The sequence below is a fragment of the Oncorhynchus mykiss genome, chromosome 9 (assembly GCF_013265735.2).
Source record: "Oncorhynchus mykiss isolate Arlee chromosome 9, USDA_OmykA_1.1, whole genome shotgun sequence".
Lineage (NCBI taxonomy): Eukaryota > Metazoa > Chordata > Actinopteri > Salmoniformes > Salmonidae > Oncorhynchus > Oncorhynchus mykiss.
This window is the reverse complement of record NC_048573.1, coordinates 3,373,949-3,394,329: the sequence shown is the minus strand read 5'-3', so window position 1 is coordinate 3,394,329 and position 20,381 is coordinate 3,373,949. Positions and strand designations below refer to the sequence as shown.

At 47.4% G+C, this 20,381-nt stretch overlaps 1 protein-coding gene across 3 annotated transcripts in view; it reads left to right on the top strand.

Moving 5' to 3' along the window:
* LOC110518889 (type II inositol 3,4-bisphosphate 4-phosphatase-like) overlaps positions 1 to 20,381 on the top strand; it is a 62,384-nt gene that overhangs the window by 13,737 nt on the left and 28,266 nt on the right. For all 3 annotated transcript variants that reach the window (XM_036987077.1, XM_036987076.1, XM_036987078.1), the window contains exons 7-9: positions 418 to 534; positions 19,021 to 19,100; positions 19,504 to 19,615. In XM_036987077.1, coding sequence (XP_036842972.1) covers positions 418 to 534; positions 19,021 to 19,100; positions 19,504 to 19,615 — 309 coding nt within the window. The remainder of the gene's footprint in view (positions 1 to 417; positions 535 to 19,020; positions 19,101 to 19,503; positions 19,616 to 20,381) is intronic.

Sequence of the window (20,381 nt, the reverse complement as noted above, 5' to 3'; positions counted from 1 at the left end):
TAGTAGAGGGACCTTCTGCTGGACATAGATAGTAGAGGGACCTACTGCTGGACAGAGATAGTAGAGGGACCTACTGCTGGACAGAGATAGTAGAGGGACTTTCTGCTGGACAGAGATAGTAGAGGGACCTACTGCTGGACAGAGATAGTAGAGGGACCTACAGCTGGACAGAGATAGTAGAGGGACTTTCTGCTGGACAGAGATAGTAGAGGGACCTACTGCTGGACAGAGATAGTAGAGGGACCTACAGCTGGACAGAGATAGTAGAGGTAAGAACACACACATACACTCCCCGTATATCGCTGTATATAATTCCTCTCTCCTCTGTGTGTGTGTTTCAGAGCACCAGTGACCCAGTGTTTCTGACCGGTGTGTGTATCTCTTCTCTCTGTGTGTGTGTGTGTGTGTGTGTTTCAGAGCACCAGTGACCCAGTGTTTCTGACGGGTGTGTGTATCTCTCCTGACCACCCTTTCACCCTGGACACGACACTCAAACTGACCGTCTATCACGCCAAGGTCAAAACACACGACACGGTGAGGATGTGTCTTTACTCTGTGTGTTTGTATTGTGTACTGTGTGTGTACTGTGTGTGTACTGTGTGTGTGTGTGTGTGATAGTGTGTGTGTGTGTGTGTGTGTGTGTGTGTGTGTGTGTGTCCGGTAAGAGGCTTACTCTGGGTGATGTGATGTGAACATGTGTAATATGGCTGACTGAATTTTCTCTCAGTCAGAAATCAGGACTACAGTTCCCATCTGTCCTCTAATGGTTTAGGACTACAGTTACCATCTGTCCTCTAATGGTTTAGGACTACAGTTACCAGACCATCTGTCCTGTAATGGTTTAGGACTACAGGTACCATCTGTCCTCTAATGGTTTAGGACTACAGTTACCATCTGTCCTCTAATGGTTTAGGACTACAGGTACCAGACCATCTGTCCTCTAATGGTTTAGGACTACAGTTACCATCTGTCCTCTAATGGTTTAGGACTACAGTTACCATCTGTCCTCTAATGGTTTAGGACTACAGTTACCAGACCATCTGTCCTCTAATGGTTTAGGACTACAGTTACCATCTGTCCTCTAATGGTTTAGGACTACAGTTACCATCTGTCCTCTAATGGTTTAGGACTACAGGTACCAGACCATCTGTCCTCTAATGGTTTAGGACTACAGTTACCATCTGTCCTCTAATGGTTTAGGACTACAGTTACCATCTGTCCTCTAATGGTTTAGGACTACAGTTACCATCTGTCCTCTAATGGTTTAGGACTACAGTTACCAGACCATCTGTCCTCTAATGGTTTAGGACTACAGTTACCATCTGTCCTCTAATGGTTTAGGACTACAGTTACCATCTGTCCTCTAATGGTTTAGGACTACAGGTACCATCTGTCCTCTAATGGTTTAGGACTACAGTTACCATCTGTCCTCTAATGGTTTAGGACTACAGGTACCAGACCATCTGTCCTCTAATGGTTTAGGACTACAGTTACCATCTGTCCTCTAATGGTTTAGGACTACAGTTACCATCTGTCTTCTAATGGTTTAGGACTACAGTTACCAGACCATCTGTCCTCTAATGGTTTAGGACTACAATTACCATCTTACCTCTAATGGTTTAGGACTACAGTTACCATCTGTCCTCTAATGGTTTAGGACTACAGTTACCATCTGTCCTCTAATGGTTTAGGACTAGAGGTACCATCTGTCCTCTAATGGTTTAGGACTACAGTTACCATCTGTCCTCTAATGGTTTAGGACTACAGTTACCATCTGTCTTCTAATGGTTTAGGACTACAGTTACCAGACCATCTGTCCTCTAATGGTTTAGGACTACAATTACCATCTTACCTCTAATGGTTTAGGACTACAGTTACCATCTGTCCTCTGTAATGGTTTAGGACTACAGTGGGGTATGTTTCTATAAGCTTGGCACATCTGGCCACTGGGATTTTTGCCCATTCTTCCACTCAAAACTGCTCCAGCTCCTTCAAGTTGGATGGGTTCTGCTGGTGTTCAACAATCTTTAAGTCATACCACAGATTCTCAATTGGATTGAGGTCTGGTCTTTGACTAGGCCATTCCGATACATTTAAATGTTTCCCCTTAAACCACTTGAGTGTTGCTTTAGCAGTATGCTTAGGGTCCTTGTCCTGCTGGAAGGTGAACCTCCGTCCCAGTCTCAAATCTCTGAAAGACTGAAACAGGTTTCGCTCAAGAACTTCCCTGTATTTAGCACCATCCATCATTCCTTCAATTCTGACCAGATTAATATAGGGAGGGAGGGAGGGAGGGAGGGAGGGAGGGAGGGAGGGAGGGAGGGAGAGACAGACAGACAGACAGACAGAGTTTTAAGAACATTCTGTAACACTATACATCCCTGCCTGATGTCTGTTTCATAGAAAGGCTACGTGCTTCATCGTGATTGGTCAACGCTGTCCTGCTAATCTGAATATTTTCCCAGGGTTCCATCAGTGAGGGGATTCAATTCGTCTGGCCCGGGTGCCAGGGTAGGCATGTTTTGCACCTAGGTAAAGTTTATTTGCTTTAGTTTTTGGAACTGGGCCGTCTCCCGGGCGGGAGCCAGATGCTCCGTTCAAAGCCCAGGGCGAAGTTGTCTCAAAACAAACGTGACGTCAGTAATGAGTAGGATTCTGTGTTTTCACCTGTAAAAGTGATTGCTTTTGATTCAAAAAAAAAAATATAAAATAAACAGAATGATCTGCCTTCCTAATGGAAACTCGTTTTTTAAAAATTCAAACATTTTATTTTATGGAAAATATATGTTTTCTGGACAAGTTTTCTGGACAAGTTTTCTGCCTTGTTGACAACATGACCGAGCGGCGCAGGTTACTGTCCCATTGGAGAAGGGCGCCACTCCCTCAACGCTTTCGCCCGTTCACGTCACGGGCTATAGCCCAGTGCCCCTCGGCTCAGCATTAGCTAATCCGCCCACTGCTATTGGCTAGTGGTTCATTCTCTACAGAGGAGAGAGAGAGAGGAGGGGGAGGGGGAGAAGTGTTCTGAGAGCAACACATCAACATTTAAACCAACTAGCATAGAATCACCACTCCTGGGTAGGTAGACAGTACATGGTATCAGCTAGTTGTACTTTATTACAGTAGAGCAGAGGGGGACACTGAGGGAGACTACAGAGGAGGACACTGAGGGAGACTACAGAGGAGGACACAGGGGGAGACTACAGAGGAGGACACAGGGGGAGACTACAGAAGAGGACACAGGGGGAGAATACAGAGGAGGACACAAGGGGAGACTACAGAAGAGGACACAGGGGGAGACTACAGAGGAGGACACAGGGGGAGACTACAGAGGAGGACACAGGGGGAGACTACAGAGGAGGACACAGGGGAGACTACAGAGGAGGACACAGGGGGAGACTACAGAGGAGGACACTGGGGGAGACTACAGAGGAGGACACAGGGGGAGACTACAGAGGAGGACACTGGGGGAGACTACAGAGGGGGACACTGGGGGAGACTACAGAGGAGGACACAGGGGGAGACTACAGAGGAGGACACAGGGGAGACTACAGAGGAGGACACAGGGGGAGACTACAGAGGAGGACACTGGGGGAGACTACAGAGGAGGACACAGGGGGAGACTACAGAGGAGGACACTGGGGGAGACTACAGAGGGGGACACTGGGGGAGACTACAGAGGAGGACACAGGGGGAGGCTACAGAGGAGGACACAGGGGGAGACTACAGAGGAGGACACAGGGGGAGACTACAGAGGAGGACACAGGGGGAGACTACAGAGGAGGACACAGGGGGAGGCTACAGAGGAGGACACAGGGGGAGACTACAGAAGAGGACACAGGGGGAGACTACAGAGGAGGACACAGGGGGAGGCTACAGAGGAGGACACAGGGGGAGGCTACAGAGCAGGACACAGGGGGAGACTACAGAGGAGGACACAGGGGAAGGCTACAGAGGAGGACACAGGGGGAGACTACAGAGGAGGACACAGGGGGAGACTACAGAGGAGGACACAGGGGAAGGCTACAGAGGAGGACACAGGGGGAGGCTACAGAGGAGGACACAGGGGGAGACTACAGAGGAGAACACAGGGGGAGACTACAGAAGGGGGATTACTAGACCCCTGGTTCGTTTTAGGGTTTAGGGTAAATTCTTCATTAAGGCAGTCAGCTTATCTATCAAAAAGGGGAAGTTGTATCAGTTTCAAGAGATGCCGGAATGTGGAGGGACATGGACCAGCTGACTTCATCTCCTGTGGTAGAGTTTGTAACCCTCTTTGATACTTGTGAATGGGTTTAGAACCGGACTCCTGTGGTTGAGTACATGCGGTGCCTTGCGAAAGTATTCATCCACCTTGGTGTTTTTCATACTTTTTTTGTGATTAGGGTTTAGAACCGTACTCCTGTGGTTGAGTATACCTGTGATTAGGGGTTAGAACATTACTCCTGTGGTTGAGTATACCTGTGATTAGGGTTTAGAACCATATACCTGTGATAAGGGTTTAGAACCATATACCTGTGATTAGGGTTTAGAACCATATACCTGTGATTAGGGTGTCATACTTGTGTAGGGTCGTAGGGTCATAGTGGTGTAGTGTCATAGTGTCGTAGGGTCATAGTGTCGTAGTGTCGTAGTTGTGTAGTGTCATATTTGTGTTGTGTCGTAGGGTCGTAGTGTCATAGTGGTGTAGGGTCATAGTGGTGTAGTGTCGTAGTGTCGTAGGGTCATAATGTCATAGTGTCATAGTGGTGCAGTGTCATTGGGTCGTAGTGTCATAGTGGTGTAGTGTCATTGGGTCGTAGTGTCATAGTGGTGTAGTGTCATAGTGGTGTAGTGTCATAGTGGTGTGGTGTCGTAGGGTCGTAGTGTCATAGTGGTGTAGTGTCATAGTGGTGTATGGTCATAGTGGTGTAGTGTCGTAGGGTCGTAGTGGTGTAGTGTCGTAGGGTCGTAGTGGTGTAGTGTCATTGGGTCGTAGGGTCATAGTGGTGTAGTGTCGTAGGGTCATAGTGGTGTAGTGTCGTAGGGTTGTAGTGGTGTAGTGTCGTAGGGTCGTAGTGGTGTAGTGTCGTAGGGTCGTAGTGGTGTAGTGTCGTAGGGTCGTAGTGGTGTAGTGTCATAGTGGTGTAGTGTCAAAGCGGTGCAGTGTCATAGTGGTGTAGTGGTGTAGTGTCGTAGGGTCATAATGTCATAATTGTGTAGTGTCATAGTGGTGTAGTGTCATAGTGGTGTAGTGGCGTAGTGTCCTAGTGGCGTAGTGTCCTAGTGGTGTAGTGGTGTAGTGGTATAGTGGTGTAGTGGTATAGTGGTGTAGTGGTATAGTGGTGTAGTGGTATAGTGGTGTAGTGGTGTAGTGGTGTAGTAGTATAGTGGTGTAGTGGTATAGTGGTATAGTGGTATAGTGGTGTAGTGGTATAGTGGTGTAGTGGTATAGTGGTATAGTGGTGTAGTGGTGTAGTGGTGTAGTGGTATAGTGGTATAGTGGTGTAGTGGTGTAGTGGTATAGTGGTATAGTGGTGTAGTGGTGTAGTGGTATAGTGGTATAGTGGTGTCGTGGTATAGTGGTGTAGTGGTATAGTGGTATAGTGGTGTAGTGGTATAGTGGTGTAGTGGTATAGTGGTGTAGTGGTGTAGTGGTATGGTGGTGTAGTGGTGTAGTGGTGTGGTGGTGTAGTGGTGTAGTGGTATAGTAGTGTAGTGGTGTAGTGGTATAGTGGTGTGGTGGTGTAGTGGTGTAGTAGTATAGTGGTGTGGTGGTGTGGTGGTGTAGTGGTGTAGTATTATAGTGGTGTAGTGGTATAGTGGTATAGAGGTATAGTGGTGTGGTGGTGTAGTGGTGTGGTGGTGTAGTGGTGTAGTGGTATAGTGGTGTAGTGGTATAGTGGTGTAGTGGTGTAGTGGTATGGTGGTGTAGTGGTGTGGTGGTGTGGTGGTGTAGTGGTGTAGTGGTATAGTAGTGTAGTGGTGTCGTGGTATAGTGGTGTAGTGGTATAGTGGTATAGAGGTATAGTGGTGTGGTGGTGTAGTGGTGTGGTGGTGTAGTAGTGTAGTGGTGTAGTGGTGTAGTGGTATAGTGGTGTGGTGGTGTAGTGGTGTGGTGGTATAGTGGTGTAGTGGTGTAGTGGTATAGTGGTGTGGTGGTGTGGTGGTGTAGTGGTGTGATGGTGTGGTGGTGTGGTGGTGTGGTGGTGTAGAGGGTGTAGTGGTATAATGGTGTAGTGGTGTAGTGGTATAGTGGTGTAGTGGTGTAGTAGTGTAGTAGTAGTGGTGTAGTGGTATAGTGGTGTAGAGGGTGTAGTGGTGTAGTGGTGTAGTGGTATAGTGGTATAGTGGTGTAGTAGTGTAGTGGTGTAGTAGTGTAGTGGTATAGTGGTGTAGTGGTATAGTGGTATAGTGGTATAGTGGTGTAGTGGTATAGTGGTGTAGTGGTATAGTGGTGTAGTGGTGTAGTGGTGGTAGTGGTATAGTGGTGTAGTGGTGTAGTGTCATAGTGGTATAGTGGTATGGTGGTGTAGTGGTATAGTGGTCGTAGTGGTGTAGTGGTGTAGTGGTGTAGTGGTGTAGTGGTATAGTGGTGTAGTGGTGTAGTGGTATAGTGGTATAGTGGTATAGTGGTGTAGTGGTGTGGTGGTATAGTGGTGTAGTGGTGTAGTGGTATAGTGGTATAGTGGTATAGTGGTATAGTGGTATAGTGGTGTAGTGGTGTAGTGGTGTAGTGGTTTGGTGGTGTAGTGGTGTAGTGGTGTAGTGGTGTAGTGATATAGTGGTCGTAGTGGTGTAGTGGTGTAGTGGTGTAGTGTTATAGTGGTGTAGTGGTCGTAGTGGTGTAGTGGTGTAGTGGTGTGGTGGTGTAGTGGTGTGGTGGTGTAGTGGTGTGTAGTGGTGTAGTGGTGTAGTGGTGTAGTGGTGTGTAGTGGTGTAGTGGTGTAGTGGTGTAGTGGTGTAGTGGTATAGTGGTGTAGTGGTATAGTGGTATAGTGGTATAGTGGTGTAGTGGTGTAGTGGTGTAGTGGTGTAGTGGTATAGTGGTATAGTGGTGTAGTGGTGTAGTGGTATAGTGTCCTAGTGGTGTAGTGGTGTAGTGGTCGTAGTGGTGTAGTGGTGTAGTGGTGTAGTGGTGTGGTGGTGTAGTGGTGTGGTGGTGTAGTGGTGTGTAGTGGTATAGTGGTGTAGTGGTGTAGTGGTGTAGTGGTGTAGTGGTATAGTGGTGTAGTGGTATAGTGGTATAGTGGTGTAGTGGTATAGTGGTATAGTGGTGTAGTGGTATAGTGGTGTAGTGGTATAGTGGTATAGTGGTGTAGTGGTATAGTGGTATAGTGGTGTAGTGGTGTAATGGTATAGTGGTATAGTGGTATAGTGGTGTAGTGGTGTAGTGGTATAGTGGTATAGTGGTGTAGTGGTATAGTGGTGTAGTGGTGTAGTGGTGTAGTGGTGTAGTGGTATAGTGTCGTAGTGGTGTAGTGGTATAGTGGTATAGTGGTGTAGTGGTATAGTGGTGTAGTGGTATAGTGGTGTAGTGGTGTAGTGGTGTAGTGGTGTAGTGGTGTAGTGGTGTAGTGGTATAGTGTCGTAGTGGTGTAGTGGTATAGTGGTATAGTGGTGTAGTGGTATAGTGGTGTAGTGGTATAGTGGTGTAGTGGTATAGTGGTGTAGTGGTGTAGTGGTGTAGTGGTGTAGTGGTGTAGTGGTGTAGTGGTATAGTGTCGTAGTGGTGTAGTGGTGTAGTGGTATAGTGGTGTAGTGGTATAGTGGTGTAGTGGTATAGTGGTGTAGTGGTATAGCGGTGTAGTGGTATAGTGGTGTAGTGGTATAGTGGTGTAGTGGTATAGTGGTGTAGTGGTATAGTGGTGTAGTGGTATAGTGGTGTAGTGGTATAGTGGTGTAGTGGTGTAGTGGTGTAGTGGTGTAGTGGTGTAGTGGTATAGTGGTGTAGTGGTATAGTGGTGTAGTGGTATAGTGGTGTAGTGGTGTAGTGGTGTAGTGGTATAGTGGTGTAGTGGTATAGTGGTGTAGTGGTGTAGTGGTGTAGTGGTGTAGTGGTGTAGTGGTATAGTGGTATAGTGGTGTAGTGGTATAGTGGTATAGTGGTATAATGGTATAGTGGTGTAGTGGTATAGTGGTGTAGTGGTATAGTGGTATAATGGTATAGTGGTGTAGTGGTATAGTGGTGTAGTGGTATAGTGGTGTAGTGGTATAGTGGTATAGTGGTATAGTGGTATAGTGGTGTAGTGGTATAATGGTATAGTGGTGTAGTGGTGTAGTGGTATAGTGGTATAGTGGTATAATGGTATAGTGGTGTAGTGGTGTAGTGGTGTAGTGGTATAGTGGTGTAGTGGTGTAGTGGTGTAGTGGTGTAGAGGGTGTAGTGGTCGTAGTGGTGTAGTGGTGTAGTGGTATAGTGGTATAGTGGTGTAGTGGTGTAGTGGTGTAGTGGTGTAATGGTATAGTGGTATAGTGGTGTAGTGGTGTAGTGGTATAGTGGTATGGTGGTGTAGTGGTGTAGTGGTATAGTGGTGTAGTGGTGTAGTGGTGTAGTTGTGTAGTGGTGTAGTGGTATAGTGGTGTAGTGGTATAGTGGTATAGTGGTGTAGTGGTGTAGTGGTGTAGTGGTGTAGTGGTGTAGTGGTATAGTGGTGTAGTGGTATAGTGGTGTAGTGGTGTAGTGGTGTAATGGTATAGTGGTATAGTGGTGTAGTGGTGTAGTGGTATAGTGGTGTAGTGGTGTAGTGGTATAGTGGTGTAGTGGTATAGTGGTATAGTGGTATAATGGTATAGTGGTGAAGTGGTGTAGTGGTATAGTGGTATAGTGGTATAATGGTATAGTGGTGTAGTGGTATAGTGGTGTAGTGGTATAGTGGTGTAGTGGTGTAGTGGTGTAGAGGGTGTAGTGGTCGTAGTGGTGTAGTGGTGTAGTGGTATAGTGGTGTAGTGGTATAGTGGTGTAGTGGTGTAGTGGTGTAGTGGTGTAGTGGTGTAGTGGTATAGTGGTGTAGTGGTATAGTGGTGTAGTGGTATAGTGGTGTAGTGGTGTAGTGGTGTAGTGGTATAGTGGTGTAGTGGTATAGTGGTGTAGTGGTGTAGTGGTGTAGTGGTGTAGTGGTGTAGTGGTATAGTGGTATAGTGGTATAGTGGTATAGTGGTGTAGTGGTATAATGGTATAGTGGTGTAGTGGTGTAGTGGTATAGTGGTATAGTGGTATAATGGTATAGTGGTGTAGTGGTGTAGTGGTGTAGTGGTATAGTGGTGTAGTGGTGTAGTGGTGTAGTGGTGTAGAGGGTGTAGTGGTCGTAGTGGTGTAGTGGTGTAGTGGTATAGTGGTATAGTGGTGTAGTGGTGTAGTGGTGTAGTGGTGTAATGGTATAGTGGTATAGTGGTGTAGTGGTGTAGTGGTATAGTGGTATGGTGGTGTAGTGGTGTAGTGGTATAGTGGTGTAGTGGTGTAGTGGTGTAGTTGTGTAGTGGTGTAGTGGTATAGTGGTGTAGTGGTATAGTGGTATAGTGGTGTAGTGGTGTAGTGGTGTAGTGGTGTAGTGGTGTAGTGGTATAGTGGTGTAGTGGTATAGTGGTGTAGTGGTGTAGTGGTGTAATGGTATAGTGGTATAGTGGTGTAGTGGTGTAGTGGTATAGTGGTGTAGTGGTGTAGTGGTATAGTGGTGTAGTGGTATAGTGGTATAGTGGTATAATGGTATAGTGGTGAAGTGGTGTAGTGGTATAGTGGTATAGTGGTATAATGGTATAGTGGTGTAGTGGTATAGTGGTGTAGTGGTATAGTGGTGTAGTGGTGTAGTGGTGTAGAGGGTGTAGTGGTCGTAGTGGTGTAGTGGTATAGTGGTGTAGTGGTATAGTGGTGTAGTGGTGTAGTGGTGTAGTGGTGTAATGGTATAGTGGTATAGTGGTGTAGTGGTGTAGTGGTATGGTGGTGTAGTGGTGTAGTGGTGTAGTGGTATAGTGGTGTAGTGGTGTAGTGGTGTAGTGGTGTAGTGGTGTAGTGGTATAATGGTATAGTGGTGTAGTGGTATAGTGGTGTAGTGGTATAGTGGTGTAGTGGTGTAGTGGTATAGTGGTGTAGTGGTGTAGTGGTGTAGTGGTGTAGAGGGTGTAGTGGTCGTAGTGGTGTAGTGGTGTAGTGGTATAGTGGTATAGTGGTGTAGTGGTGTAGTGGTGTAGTGGTGTAATGGTATAGTGGTATAGTGGTGTAGTGGTGTAGTGGTATAGTGGTATGGTGGTGTAGTGGTGTAGTGGTATAGTGGTGTAGTGGTGTAGTGGTGTAGTGGTGTAGTGGTGTAGTGGTGTAGTGGTATAGTGGTATAGTGGTGTAGTGGTGTAGTGGTGTAGTGGTGTAGTGGTGTAGTGGTATAGTGGTATAGTGGTGTAGTGGTATAGTGGTATAGTGGTGTAGTGGTGTAGTGGTGTAATGGTATAGTGGTATAGTGGTGTAGTGGTGTAGTGGTATAGTGGTATAGTGGTGTAGTGGTATAGTGGTATAGTGGTGTAGTGGTGTAGTGGTGTAATGGTATAGTGGTATAGTGGTGTAGTGGTGTAGTGGTATAGTGGTGTAGTGGTGTAGTGGTATAGTGGTGTAGTGGTATAGTGGTATAGTGGTATAATGGTATAGTGGTGTAGTGGTGTAGTGGTATAGTGGTATAGTGGTATAGTGGTATAATGGTATAGTGGTGTAGTGGTATAGTGGTATAGTGGTATAGTGGTGTAGTGGTGTAGTGGTGTAGAGGGTGTAGTGGTCGTAGTGGTGTAGTGGTGTAGTGGTATAGTGGTGTAGTGGTATAGTGGTGTAGTGGTGTAGTGGTGTAGTGGTGTAATGGTATAGTGCTGTAGTGGTGTAGTGGTATGGTGGTGTAGTGGTGTAGTGGTGTAGTGGTGTAGTGGTGTAGTGGTGTAGTGGTGTAGTGGTGTAGTGGTATAGTGGTGTAGTGGTGTAGTGGTGTAGTGGTGTAGTGGTGTAGTGGTGTAATGGTATAGTGGTATAGTGGTGTAGTGGTGTAGTGGTATAGTGGTATGGTGGTGTAGTGGTGTAGTGGTGTAGTGGTGTAGTGGTGTAGTGGTATAGTGGTGTAGTGGTGTAGTGGTATAGTGGTATAGTGGTGTAGTGGTATAGTGGTGTAGTGGTATAGTGGTATAGTGGTGTAGTGGTATAGTGGTATGGTGGTGTAGTGGTGTAGTGGTGTAGTGGTATAGTGGTATAGTGGTATGGTGGTGTAGTGGTGTAGTGGTATAGTGGTATAGTGGTATAGTGGTATAGTGGTATAATGGTATAGTGGTGTAGTGGTATAATGGTATAGTGGTATAGTGGTATAGTGGTATAGTGGTATAGTGGTATGGTGGTGTAGTGGTGTAGTGGTATAGTGGTATAGTGGTATAGTGGTGTAGTGGTATAGTGGTGTACTGGTATAGTGGTATAGTGGTGTAGTGGTATAGTGGTGTAGTGGTGTAGTGGTGTAGTGTCGTAGTGGTGTAGTGGTATAGTGGTGTACTGGTATAGTGGTATAGTGGTGTAGTGGTATAGTGGTGTAGTGGTGTAGTGGTGTAGTGGTGTAGTGGTATAGTGGTGTAGTGGTGTAGAGGGTGTAGTGGTCGTAGTGGTGTAGTGGTGTAGTGGTATAGTGGTGTAGTGGTATAGTGGTGTAGTGGTGTAGTGGTGTAGTGGTGTAGTGGTATAGTGGTGTAGTGGTATAGTGGTATAGTGGTATAATGGTATAGTGGTGTAGTGGTATAGTGGTGTAGTGGTATAGTGGTGTAGTGGTATAGTGGTGTAGTGGTATAGTGGTGTAGTGGTATAGTGGTATAGTGGTATAGTGGTGTAGTGGTATAGTGGTATAGTAGTATAGTGGTGTAGTGGTGTAGTGGTATAGTGTCGTAGTGGTGTAGTGGTATAGTGGTGTAGTGGTGTAGTGGTATAGTGGTATAGTGGTGTAGTGGTATAGTGGTATAGTGGTATAGTGGTGTAGTGGTGTAGTGGTGTAGTGGTGTAGTGGTATAGTGGTATAGTGGTGTAGTGGTATAGTGGTATAGTGGTATAGTGGTATAGTGGTGTAGTGGTATAGTGGTATAGTGGTATAGTGGTGTAGTGGTATAGTGGTATAGTGGTATAGTGGTGTAGTGGTGTAGTGGTATAGTGGTATAATGGTATAGTGGTGTAGTGGTATAGTGGTGTAGTGGTGTAATGGTATAGTGGTGTAGTGGTATAGTGGTATAGTGGTGTAATGGTATAGTGGTATAGTGGTATGGTGGTGTAGTGGTGTAGTGGTGTAGTGGTATAGTGGTGTAGAGGGTGTAGTGGTGTAGTGGTGTAGTGGTATAGTGGTATAGTGGTATAGTGGTATAGTGGTGTAGTGGTATAGTGGTATAATGGTATAGTGGTGTAGTGGTGTAGTGGTATAATGGTATAGTGGTGTAGTGGTATAGTGGTGTAGTGGTATAGTGGTATAGTGGTATAGTGGTATAGTGGTGTAGTGGTATAGTGGTATAATGGTATAGTGGTGTAGTGGTGTAGTGGTATAGTGGTATAGTGGTATAGTGGTATAATGGTATAGTGGTGTAGTGGTATAGTGGTGTAGTGGTATAGTGGTATAGTGGTATGGTGGTGTAGTGGTGTAGTGGTATGGTGGTGTAGTGGTATGGTGGTGTAGAGGTATAGTGGTGTAGAGGGTATAGTGGTGTAGTGGTGTAGTGGTGTAGTGGTGTAGTGGTGTAGTGGTATAGTGGTGTAGTGGTGTAGTGGTATAGTGGTGTAGTGGTGTAGTGGTGTAGTGGTGTAGTGGTGTAGTAGTATAGTGGTATAGTGGTGTAGTGGTGTAGTGGTATAGTGGTATAGTGGTATAGTGGTATAGTGGTATAGTGGTATAGTGGTATAGTGGTATAGTGGTGTAGTGGTATGGTGGTGTAGTGGTGTAGTGGTGTAGTGGTATAGTGGTGTAGTGGTGTAGTGGTATGGTGGTGTAGAGGTATAGTGGTGTAGAGGTATAGTGGTGTAGAGGGTGTAGTGGTGTAGTGGTGTAGTGGTGTAGTGGTATAGTGGTGTAGAGGGTGTAGTGGTGTAGTGGTATAGTGGTATAGTGGTATAGTGGTATAGTGGTATAGTGGTATAATGGTATAGTGGTGTAGTGGTATAGTGGTGTAGTGGTATAATGGTATAGTGGTGTAGTGGTATAGTGGTGTAGTGGTATAGTGGTATAGTGGTGTAGTGGTATAGTGGTATAGTGGTATAGTGGTATAGTGGTGTAGTGGTGTAGTGGTATAGTGGTATAATGGTTTAGTGGTATAGTGGTGTAGTGGTGTAGTGGTATAGTGGTATAGTGGTGTAGTGGTGTAGTGGTGTAGTGGTGTAGTGGTGTAGAGGGTGTAGTCGTGTAGTGGTGTAGTGGTATAGTGGTGTAGAGGGTGTAGTGGTATAGTGGTATAGTGGTGTAGAGGGTGTAGTGGTGTAGTGGTATGGTGGTGTAGTGGTGTAGTGGTGTAGTGGTATAGTGGTGTAGAGGGTGTAGTCGTGTAGTGGTGTAGTGGTATAGTGGTGTAGAGGGTGTAGTGGTTTAGTGGTGTAGTGGTGTAGTGGTGTAGTGGTGTAGTGGTGTAGTGGTGTAGTGGTGTAGTGGTATAGTGGTCGTAGTGGTGTAGTGGTATAATGGTATAGTGGTGTAGTGGTATAGTGGTCGTAGTGGTGTAGTGGTATAGTGGTGTAGTGGTGTAGTGGTATAGTGGTGTAGTGGTGTAGTGGTATGGTGGTGTAGTGGTATGGTGGTGTAGTGGTGTAGTGGTGTAGTGGTGTAGTGGTATAGTGGTGTAGTGGTGTAGTGGTGTGGTGGTGTAGTGGTGTAGTGGTGTAGTGGTATGGTGGTGTAGTGGTGTAGTGGTATGGTGGTGTAGAGGTATAGTGGTGTAGAGGGTGTAGTGGTATAGTGGTGTAGTGGTGTAGTGGTGTAGTGGTATAGTGGTGTAGTGGTATAGTGGTGTAGTGGTGTAGTGGTATAGTGGTATAGTGGTATAGTGGTATAGTGGTATAGTGGTATGGTGGTGTAGTGGTATGGTGGTGTAGTGGTGTAGTGGTGTAGTGGTATAGTGGTGTAGAGGGTGTAGTGGTATAGTGGTGTAGTGGTGTAGTGGTGTAGTGGTGTAGTGGTGTAGTGGTATAGTGGTGTAGTGGTATAGTGGTATAGTGGTATAGTGGTATAGTGGTGTAGTGGTGTAGTGGTGTAGTGGTGTAGTGGTGTAGTGGTATAGTGGTATAGTGGTGTAGTGGTGTAGTGGTGTAGTGGTATAGTGGTATAGTGGTATAGTGGTATAGTGGTATAGTGGTATAGTGGTGTAGTGGTGTAGTGGTGTAGTGGTGTAGTGGTGTAGTGGTATGGTGGTGTAGTGGTGTAGTGGTGTAGTGGTGTAGTGGTATGGTGGTGTAGTGGTATGGTGGTGTAGTGGTATAGTGGTGTAGTGGTGTAGTGGTATGGTGGTGTAGTGGTGTAGTGGTGTAGTGGTGTAGTGGTGTAGTGGTGTAGTGGTATGGTGGTGTAGTGGTGTAGTGGTGTAGTGGTGTAGTGGTATGGTGGTGTAGTGGTATGGTGGTGTAGTGGTATAGTGGTGTAGTGGTGTAGTGGTATGGTGGTGTAGTGGTGTAGTGGTGTAGTGGTGTAGTGGTGTAGTGGTGTAGTGGTATGGTGGTGTAGTGGTGTAGTGGTGTAGTGGTGTAGTGGTGTAGTGGTGTAGTGGTGTAGTGGTATGGTGGTGTAGTGGTGTAGTTGTATAGTGGTATAGTGGTATAGTGGTGTAGTGGTGTAGTGGTGTAGTGGTGTAGTGGTGTAGTGGTGTAGTGGTATGGTGGTGTAGTGGTGTAGTGGTGTAGTGGTGTAGTGGTGTAGTGGTGTAGTGGTGTAGTGGTGTAGTGGTATGGTGGTGTAGTGGTGTAGTTGTATAGTGGTATAGTGGTATAGTGGTGTAGTTGTATAGTGGTATAGTGGTATAGTGGTGTAGTGGTGTAGTGGTATGGTGGTGTAGTGGTGTAGTGGTATGGTGGTGTAGTGGTGTAGTGGTGTAGTGGTATGGTGGTATAGTGGTGTAGTGGTGTGGTTTAACTCTGTTGCTCCCTGGTGTGTGTCTGTGTGTGTGCGTGTATATGTGTGTTGTGATTTCCGACCGTGCGTTGTGCTCTAGATTTGATGAGGATTAATGTTTAATCTAAAGCCTCCTATCCCCCGTCCCCTCCAGCCCCCCGTCCCCTCCTATCCCTCGTCCCCTCCATTCCCCCGTCATCTCCAGCCCCCACATTCCCCCACTCCCCTCCCATCCCCCCACATTCTCCCACATTCCCCCACGTCCCCTCCAGCCCCCCATTCCCCCCTCCCCCTCCCGTCCCCATCCTGTCTCCCTCCTCTCCCCCCTTCTCCTGTCCCCTTTCCCCTTCCTGTCCCCCCTCCCCATCCCCCTCCTCACCCCCATCCTGTCCTCCCTCCCCATCCTCACCACCATCCTGTCCCCATCCCCCTCCTCACCCCCATCCTGTCCCCGCTCCCCTTCCTGTCCCCGCTCCCCTTCCTGTCCCCCCTCCCCTTCCTGTCCCCCCTCCCCTTCCTGTCCCCCCCTCCCCATTCTGTCCCCCCTCCCCATTCTGTCCCCCCTCCCCATCCCCCTCCTCACCCTGCTTCTGTCCCCCCCTCCCCATTCTGTCCCCCCTCCCCTCCCCATCCCCCTCCTCACCACCATTCTGTCCCCCCCCATTCTGTCCCCCCCCCTTCCTGTCCCCCCTCCCCTTCCTGTCCCCCCTCCTCCTTCCTGTCCCCCCCCTCCCCTTCCTGTCCCCCCTCCTCCTTCCTGTCCCCCCCTCCCCATTCTGTCCCCCCTCCCCATTCTGTCCCCCCTCCCCATCCCCCTCCTCACCCTGCTTCTGTCCCCCCCTCCCCATTCTGTCCCCCCTCCCCTCCCCATCCCCCTCCTCACCACCATTCTGTCCCCCCCCATTCTGTCCCCCCCCCCCTTCCTGTCCCCCCTCCTCCTTCCTGTCCCCCCCCTCCCCTTCCTGTCCCCCCTCCCCCTTCCTGTCCCCCCTCCTCCTTCCTGTCCCCCCCCTCCCCTTCCTGTCCCCTCTCCCCATCCTGTCCCCCCTCCCCATCCTGCCCCCTCTCCCCTTCCTGTCCCCCCTCCCCATTCTGTCCCCCCTCCCCTTCCTGTCCCCTCTCCCCATCCTGTCCCCCCTCCCCCCGTGTAAGCTGATTACCAGTAGAGACCTGTAGACATGACTCGTGTAATGAGGGCTGCTCTGGCCCTGAGTGATATTGGGTAATGTCATGTGTGTGTGTGTAAATTCCACCACTCCCGTGCGTGTGCTTGTATCAAGATAATCCCCGGAGCTTTCCGATGATTATCGTCCAGGCAACAGAGTGATTCTAATTCCGTTGCGAAGGGCTTTTTGGAATATGATGACCTAGCAACATGACAGTTAGGCAACCTCAGAGTAGACTGAGTATTTTTTTAAATATATATATATATTTTACCTTTATTTAACCAGGTAGGCTAGTTGAGAACAAGTTCTCATTTGCAACTGCGAAGCACAGCAATTTGACACATACAACAACACAGAGTTACACATGGAATAAACAAAACATACAGTCAATAATACAGTAGAACAAAAGAAAACAAAAAGTCTAGATACAGTGAGTGTAAATGAGGTAAGTTAAGGAAATAAATAGGCCATGGTGGCGAAGTAATTACAATATAGCAATTAAACACTGGAATGGTAGATGTGTAGAAGATGAATGTGCAAGTAGAGACACTGGGGTGCAAAGGAGCAAGATAAATAAATAAATACAGTATGGGGATGAGGTAGATAGCCCATCTGTAAACAGCCCATCTATGTACAGGTTCAGTGATCTGTGAGCTGCTCTGACAGCTGGTGCTTAAAGCTAGTGAGGGAGATGTGAGTCTCCAGCTTCAGTGATTCTTGCAGTTCGTTCCAGTCATTGGCAGCAGAGAACTGGAAGGAAATGCGACCAAAGGAAGAATTGGCTTTGGGGGTGACCAGTGAGATATACCTGCTGGGGCGCGTGCTACGGGTGGGTGCTGCTATGGTGACCAGTGAGCTGAGATAAGGCGGGGCTTTACCTAGCAGAGACTTGTAGATAACCTGTAGCCAGTGGGTTTGGAGACGAGTATGAAGCGAGGGCCAACCAATGAGAGCGTACAGGTCGCAGTGGTGGGTAGTATATGGGGCTTTGGTGACAAAACGGATTGCACTGTGATAGACTGCATCCAATTTGTTGAGTAGGGTGTTGGAGGCTATTTTGTAAATGACATCACCGAAGTCGAGGATCGGTAGGATGGTCAGTTTTACGAGGGTATGTTTGGCAACATGAGTGAAGGATGCTTTGTTGCGAAATAGGAAGCCGATTCTAGATTTAACTTTGGATTGGAGATGTTTGATGTGAGTCTGGAAGGAGAGTTTACAGTCTAACCAGACACCTAAGTATTTGTAGTTGTCCACATATTCTAAGTCAGAACCGTCCAGAGTAGTGATGCTGGACGGGCGGGCAGGTGCTGGTAGCGATCGGTTGAAGAGCATGCATTTAGTTTTACTTGTATTTAAGAGCAGTTGGAGGCCACAGAAGGAGAGTTGTATGGCATTGAAGCTCGTCTGGAGGTTAGCTAACACAGTGTCCAAGGAAGGGCCAGAAGTATACAGAATGGTGTCGTCTGCGTAGAGGTGGATCAGAGACTTACCAGCAGCAAGAGCGACCTCATTGATGTATACAGAAAATAGTCGGCCCGAGAATTGAACCCTGTGGCACCCCCATAGAGACTGCCAGAGGTCCGGACAACAGGCCTTCCGATTTGACACACTGAACTCTATCAGAGAAGTAGTTGGTGAACCAGGTGAGGCAATCATTTGAGAAACCAAGGCTGTCGAGTCTGCCGATGAGGATGTGGTGATTGACAGAGTCGAAAGCCTTGGCCATGTCAATGAATACGGCTGCACAGTATTGTCTCTTATCGATGGCGGTTATGATATCGTTTAGGACCTTGAGCGTGGCTGAGGTGCACCCATGACCAGCTCTGAAACCAGATTGCATAGCGGGGAAGGTACTGTGGGTTTCGAAATGGTCGGTAATATGTTTGTTAACTTGGCTTTCGAAGACCTTAGAATGACAGGGTAGGATAGATATAGGTCTGTAGCAGTTTGGGTCTAGAGTGTCACCCACTTTGAAGAGGGGGATTACCGCGGCAGCTTTCCAATCTTTGGGAATCTCAAACAATACGAAGGAGAGGTTGAACAGGCTAGTAATAGGGGTTGCAACAATTTCGGCAGATAATTTTAGAAAGAGAGGGTCCAGATTGTCTAGCCCAGCTGATTTGTAGGGGTCCAGATTTTTCAGCTCTTTCAGAACATCAGCTATCTGGATTTGGGTGAAGGAGAAATGGTGGGGGCGGGTTGCTGTGGAGGGTGCCGGGCAGTTGACCGGCACCCTAGGGGTAGCCAGGTGGAAAGCATGGCCAGCCGTAGAGAAATGCTTATTGAAATTCTCAATTATAGTGGATTTATTATTGGTGACAGTGTTTCCTAGCCTTTCCTAGAGCAGTGGGCAGCTGGGAGGAGGTGTTGTTATTCTCCATGGATTTTACAGTGTCCGAGAACTTTTTTGCGTTAGTACTACAGGATGCACATTTCTGTTAGAAAAAGCTAGCCTTAGCTTTCCTAACTGCCTGTGTATATTTGTTCCTAACAACTATGACGAGGGCGATTCGATGCTAATGCAGAACGCCACATTATGTTTTTGTGCTGGTCAATGGCAGTCAGGTCTTGAGTTGTTGTTGTCGTACAATGTACGTTATTTATGTAAGTCCCTCTCTCGCTTCCCCCTTTCTGTCTCTCTCTCTCTCTCTCTCTTCCCCCTTTCTGTCTCTCTCTCTTTCTCTCTCTTCCCCCTTTCTGTCCCTCTCTCTCTCTGTCTCTCTCTCTCTCACTCTCTCTTACCCCCTTTCTCTCTCTCTCTCTCTCTCTCTCTCTCTCTTTCTCTCTCTCTATAGAGGAGCTTTTTAGGCTTCAGCTGCTTCTCCATCAGAGATCTACTCAGGACCAATGAGCCTCAGCTCTCCCTCAGCCTCAGGTAAAACTGACTTAACACTCACCTTTAGTCCGACTTACTCAAACATAACTTTAACACTCACATTAATTCTGACTTACTCAAACCTGAGTTCTTACCCGCCTTAAGCCTGACTTAAAACTGACTCATCTGAGCCCTGACCTGACACTAGAACCTCTACAACTCTCTCTCTCTCTCTCTCTATGTTCTCCATCCCATTTCCTTGCTCACCGTTGCCGGGATACCTTGACATAAAGGAGGAAGTGAGAGGGCACGAGCTCCTCCCCCAAACAGTTCCTCTTTACACAGAACCAAGTCATCATTACCAGTGAGAGAGTGTTCTCAACACTGCTACAGTTAACACTGGATCCTTGTTGATGGAGGTGCTTGTTGGTCGGTGCGTATCGGTCTGAATCTCCTTTCTCAGGTCTGCGGACGGAACGAGTGAGGTCGGGAAGGTGAAGCTGGGTCGTCTGCAGATGAGAGACATGGAAAACAGAGAGGGGGAGGACACCACTTCAGACATCCATGGACACAAGGTAGACAGAGGTCTGACTGTCTGTCTGTTTGACTGTCTGTCTGTTTGACTGACTGACTGTTTGACTGTCTGTCTGTCTGACTGTTTGACTGTCTGTATGTCTGACTGACTGTTTGACTGTCTGTCTGTCTGTCTGTCTGTCTGTCTGTCTGACTGACTGTTTGACTGTCTGTCTGTCTGACTGACTGTTTGACTGTCTGTCTGTCTGTCTGACTGTTTGACTGTCTGTCTGTCTCTCTGTCTGTCTGTCTGTCTGTCTGTCTGTCTGTGTCTGTCTGTCTGTCTGTCTGTTTGACTGTCTGACTGTCTGTCTGTCTGTCTGACTGTTTGACTGTCTGTCTGTTTGACTGACTGACTGTTTGACTGTCTGTCTGTCTGACTGTTTGACTGTCGGTCTGTCTGTCTGACTGTTTGACTGTCTGTCTGTCTGACTGTTTGACTGTCTGTCTGTCTGTCTGACTGTCTGTCTGTCTGACTGTCTGTCTGACTGACTGACTGTTTGACTGTCTGTCTGTCTGACTGACTGTTTGACTGTCTGTCTGTCTCTCTGACTGTTTGACTGTCTGTCTGTCTGACTGTCTGTCTGTCTCTCTGTCTGTCTGTTTGACTGTCTGACTGTCTGTCTGTCTGTTTGACTGTCTGTCTGTCTGTCTGTCTGACTGTCTGTCTGTCTGACTGTTTGACTGTCTGACTGTCTGTCTGTCTGTTTGACTGTCTGTCTGTCTGACTGTCTGTCTGACTCTCTGTCTGTCTGTCTGACTGTTTGA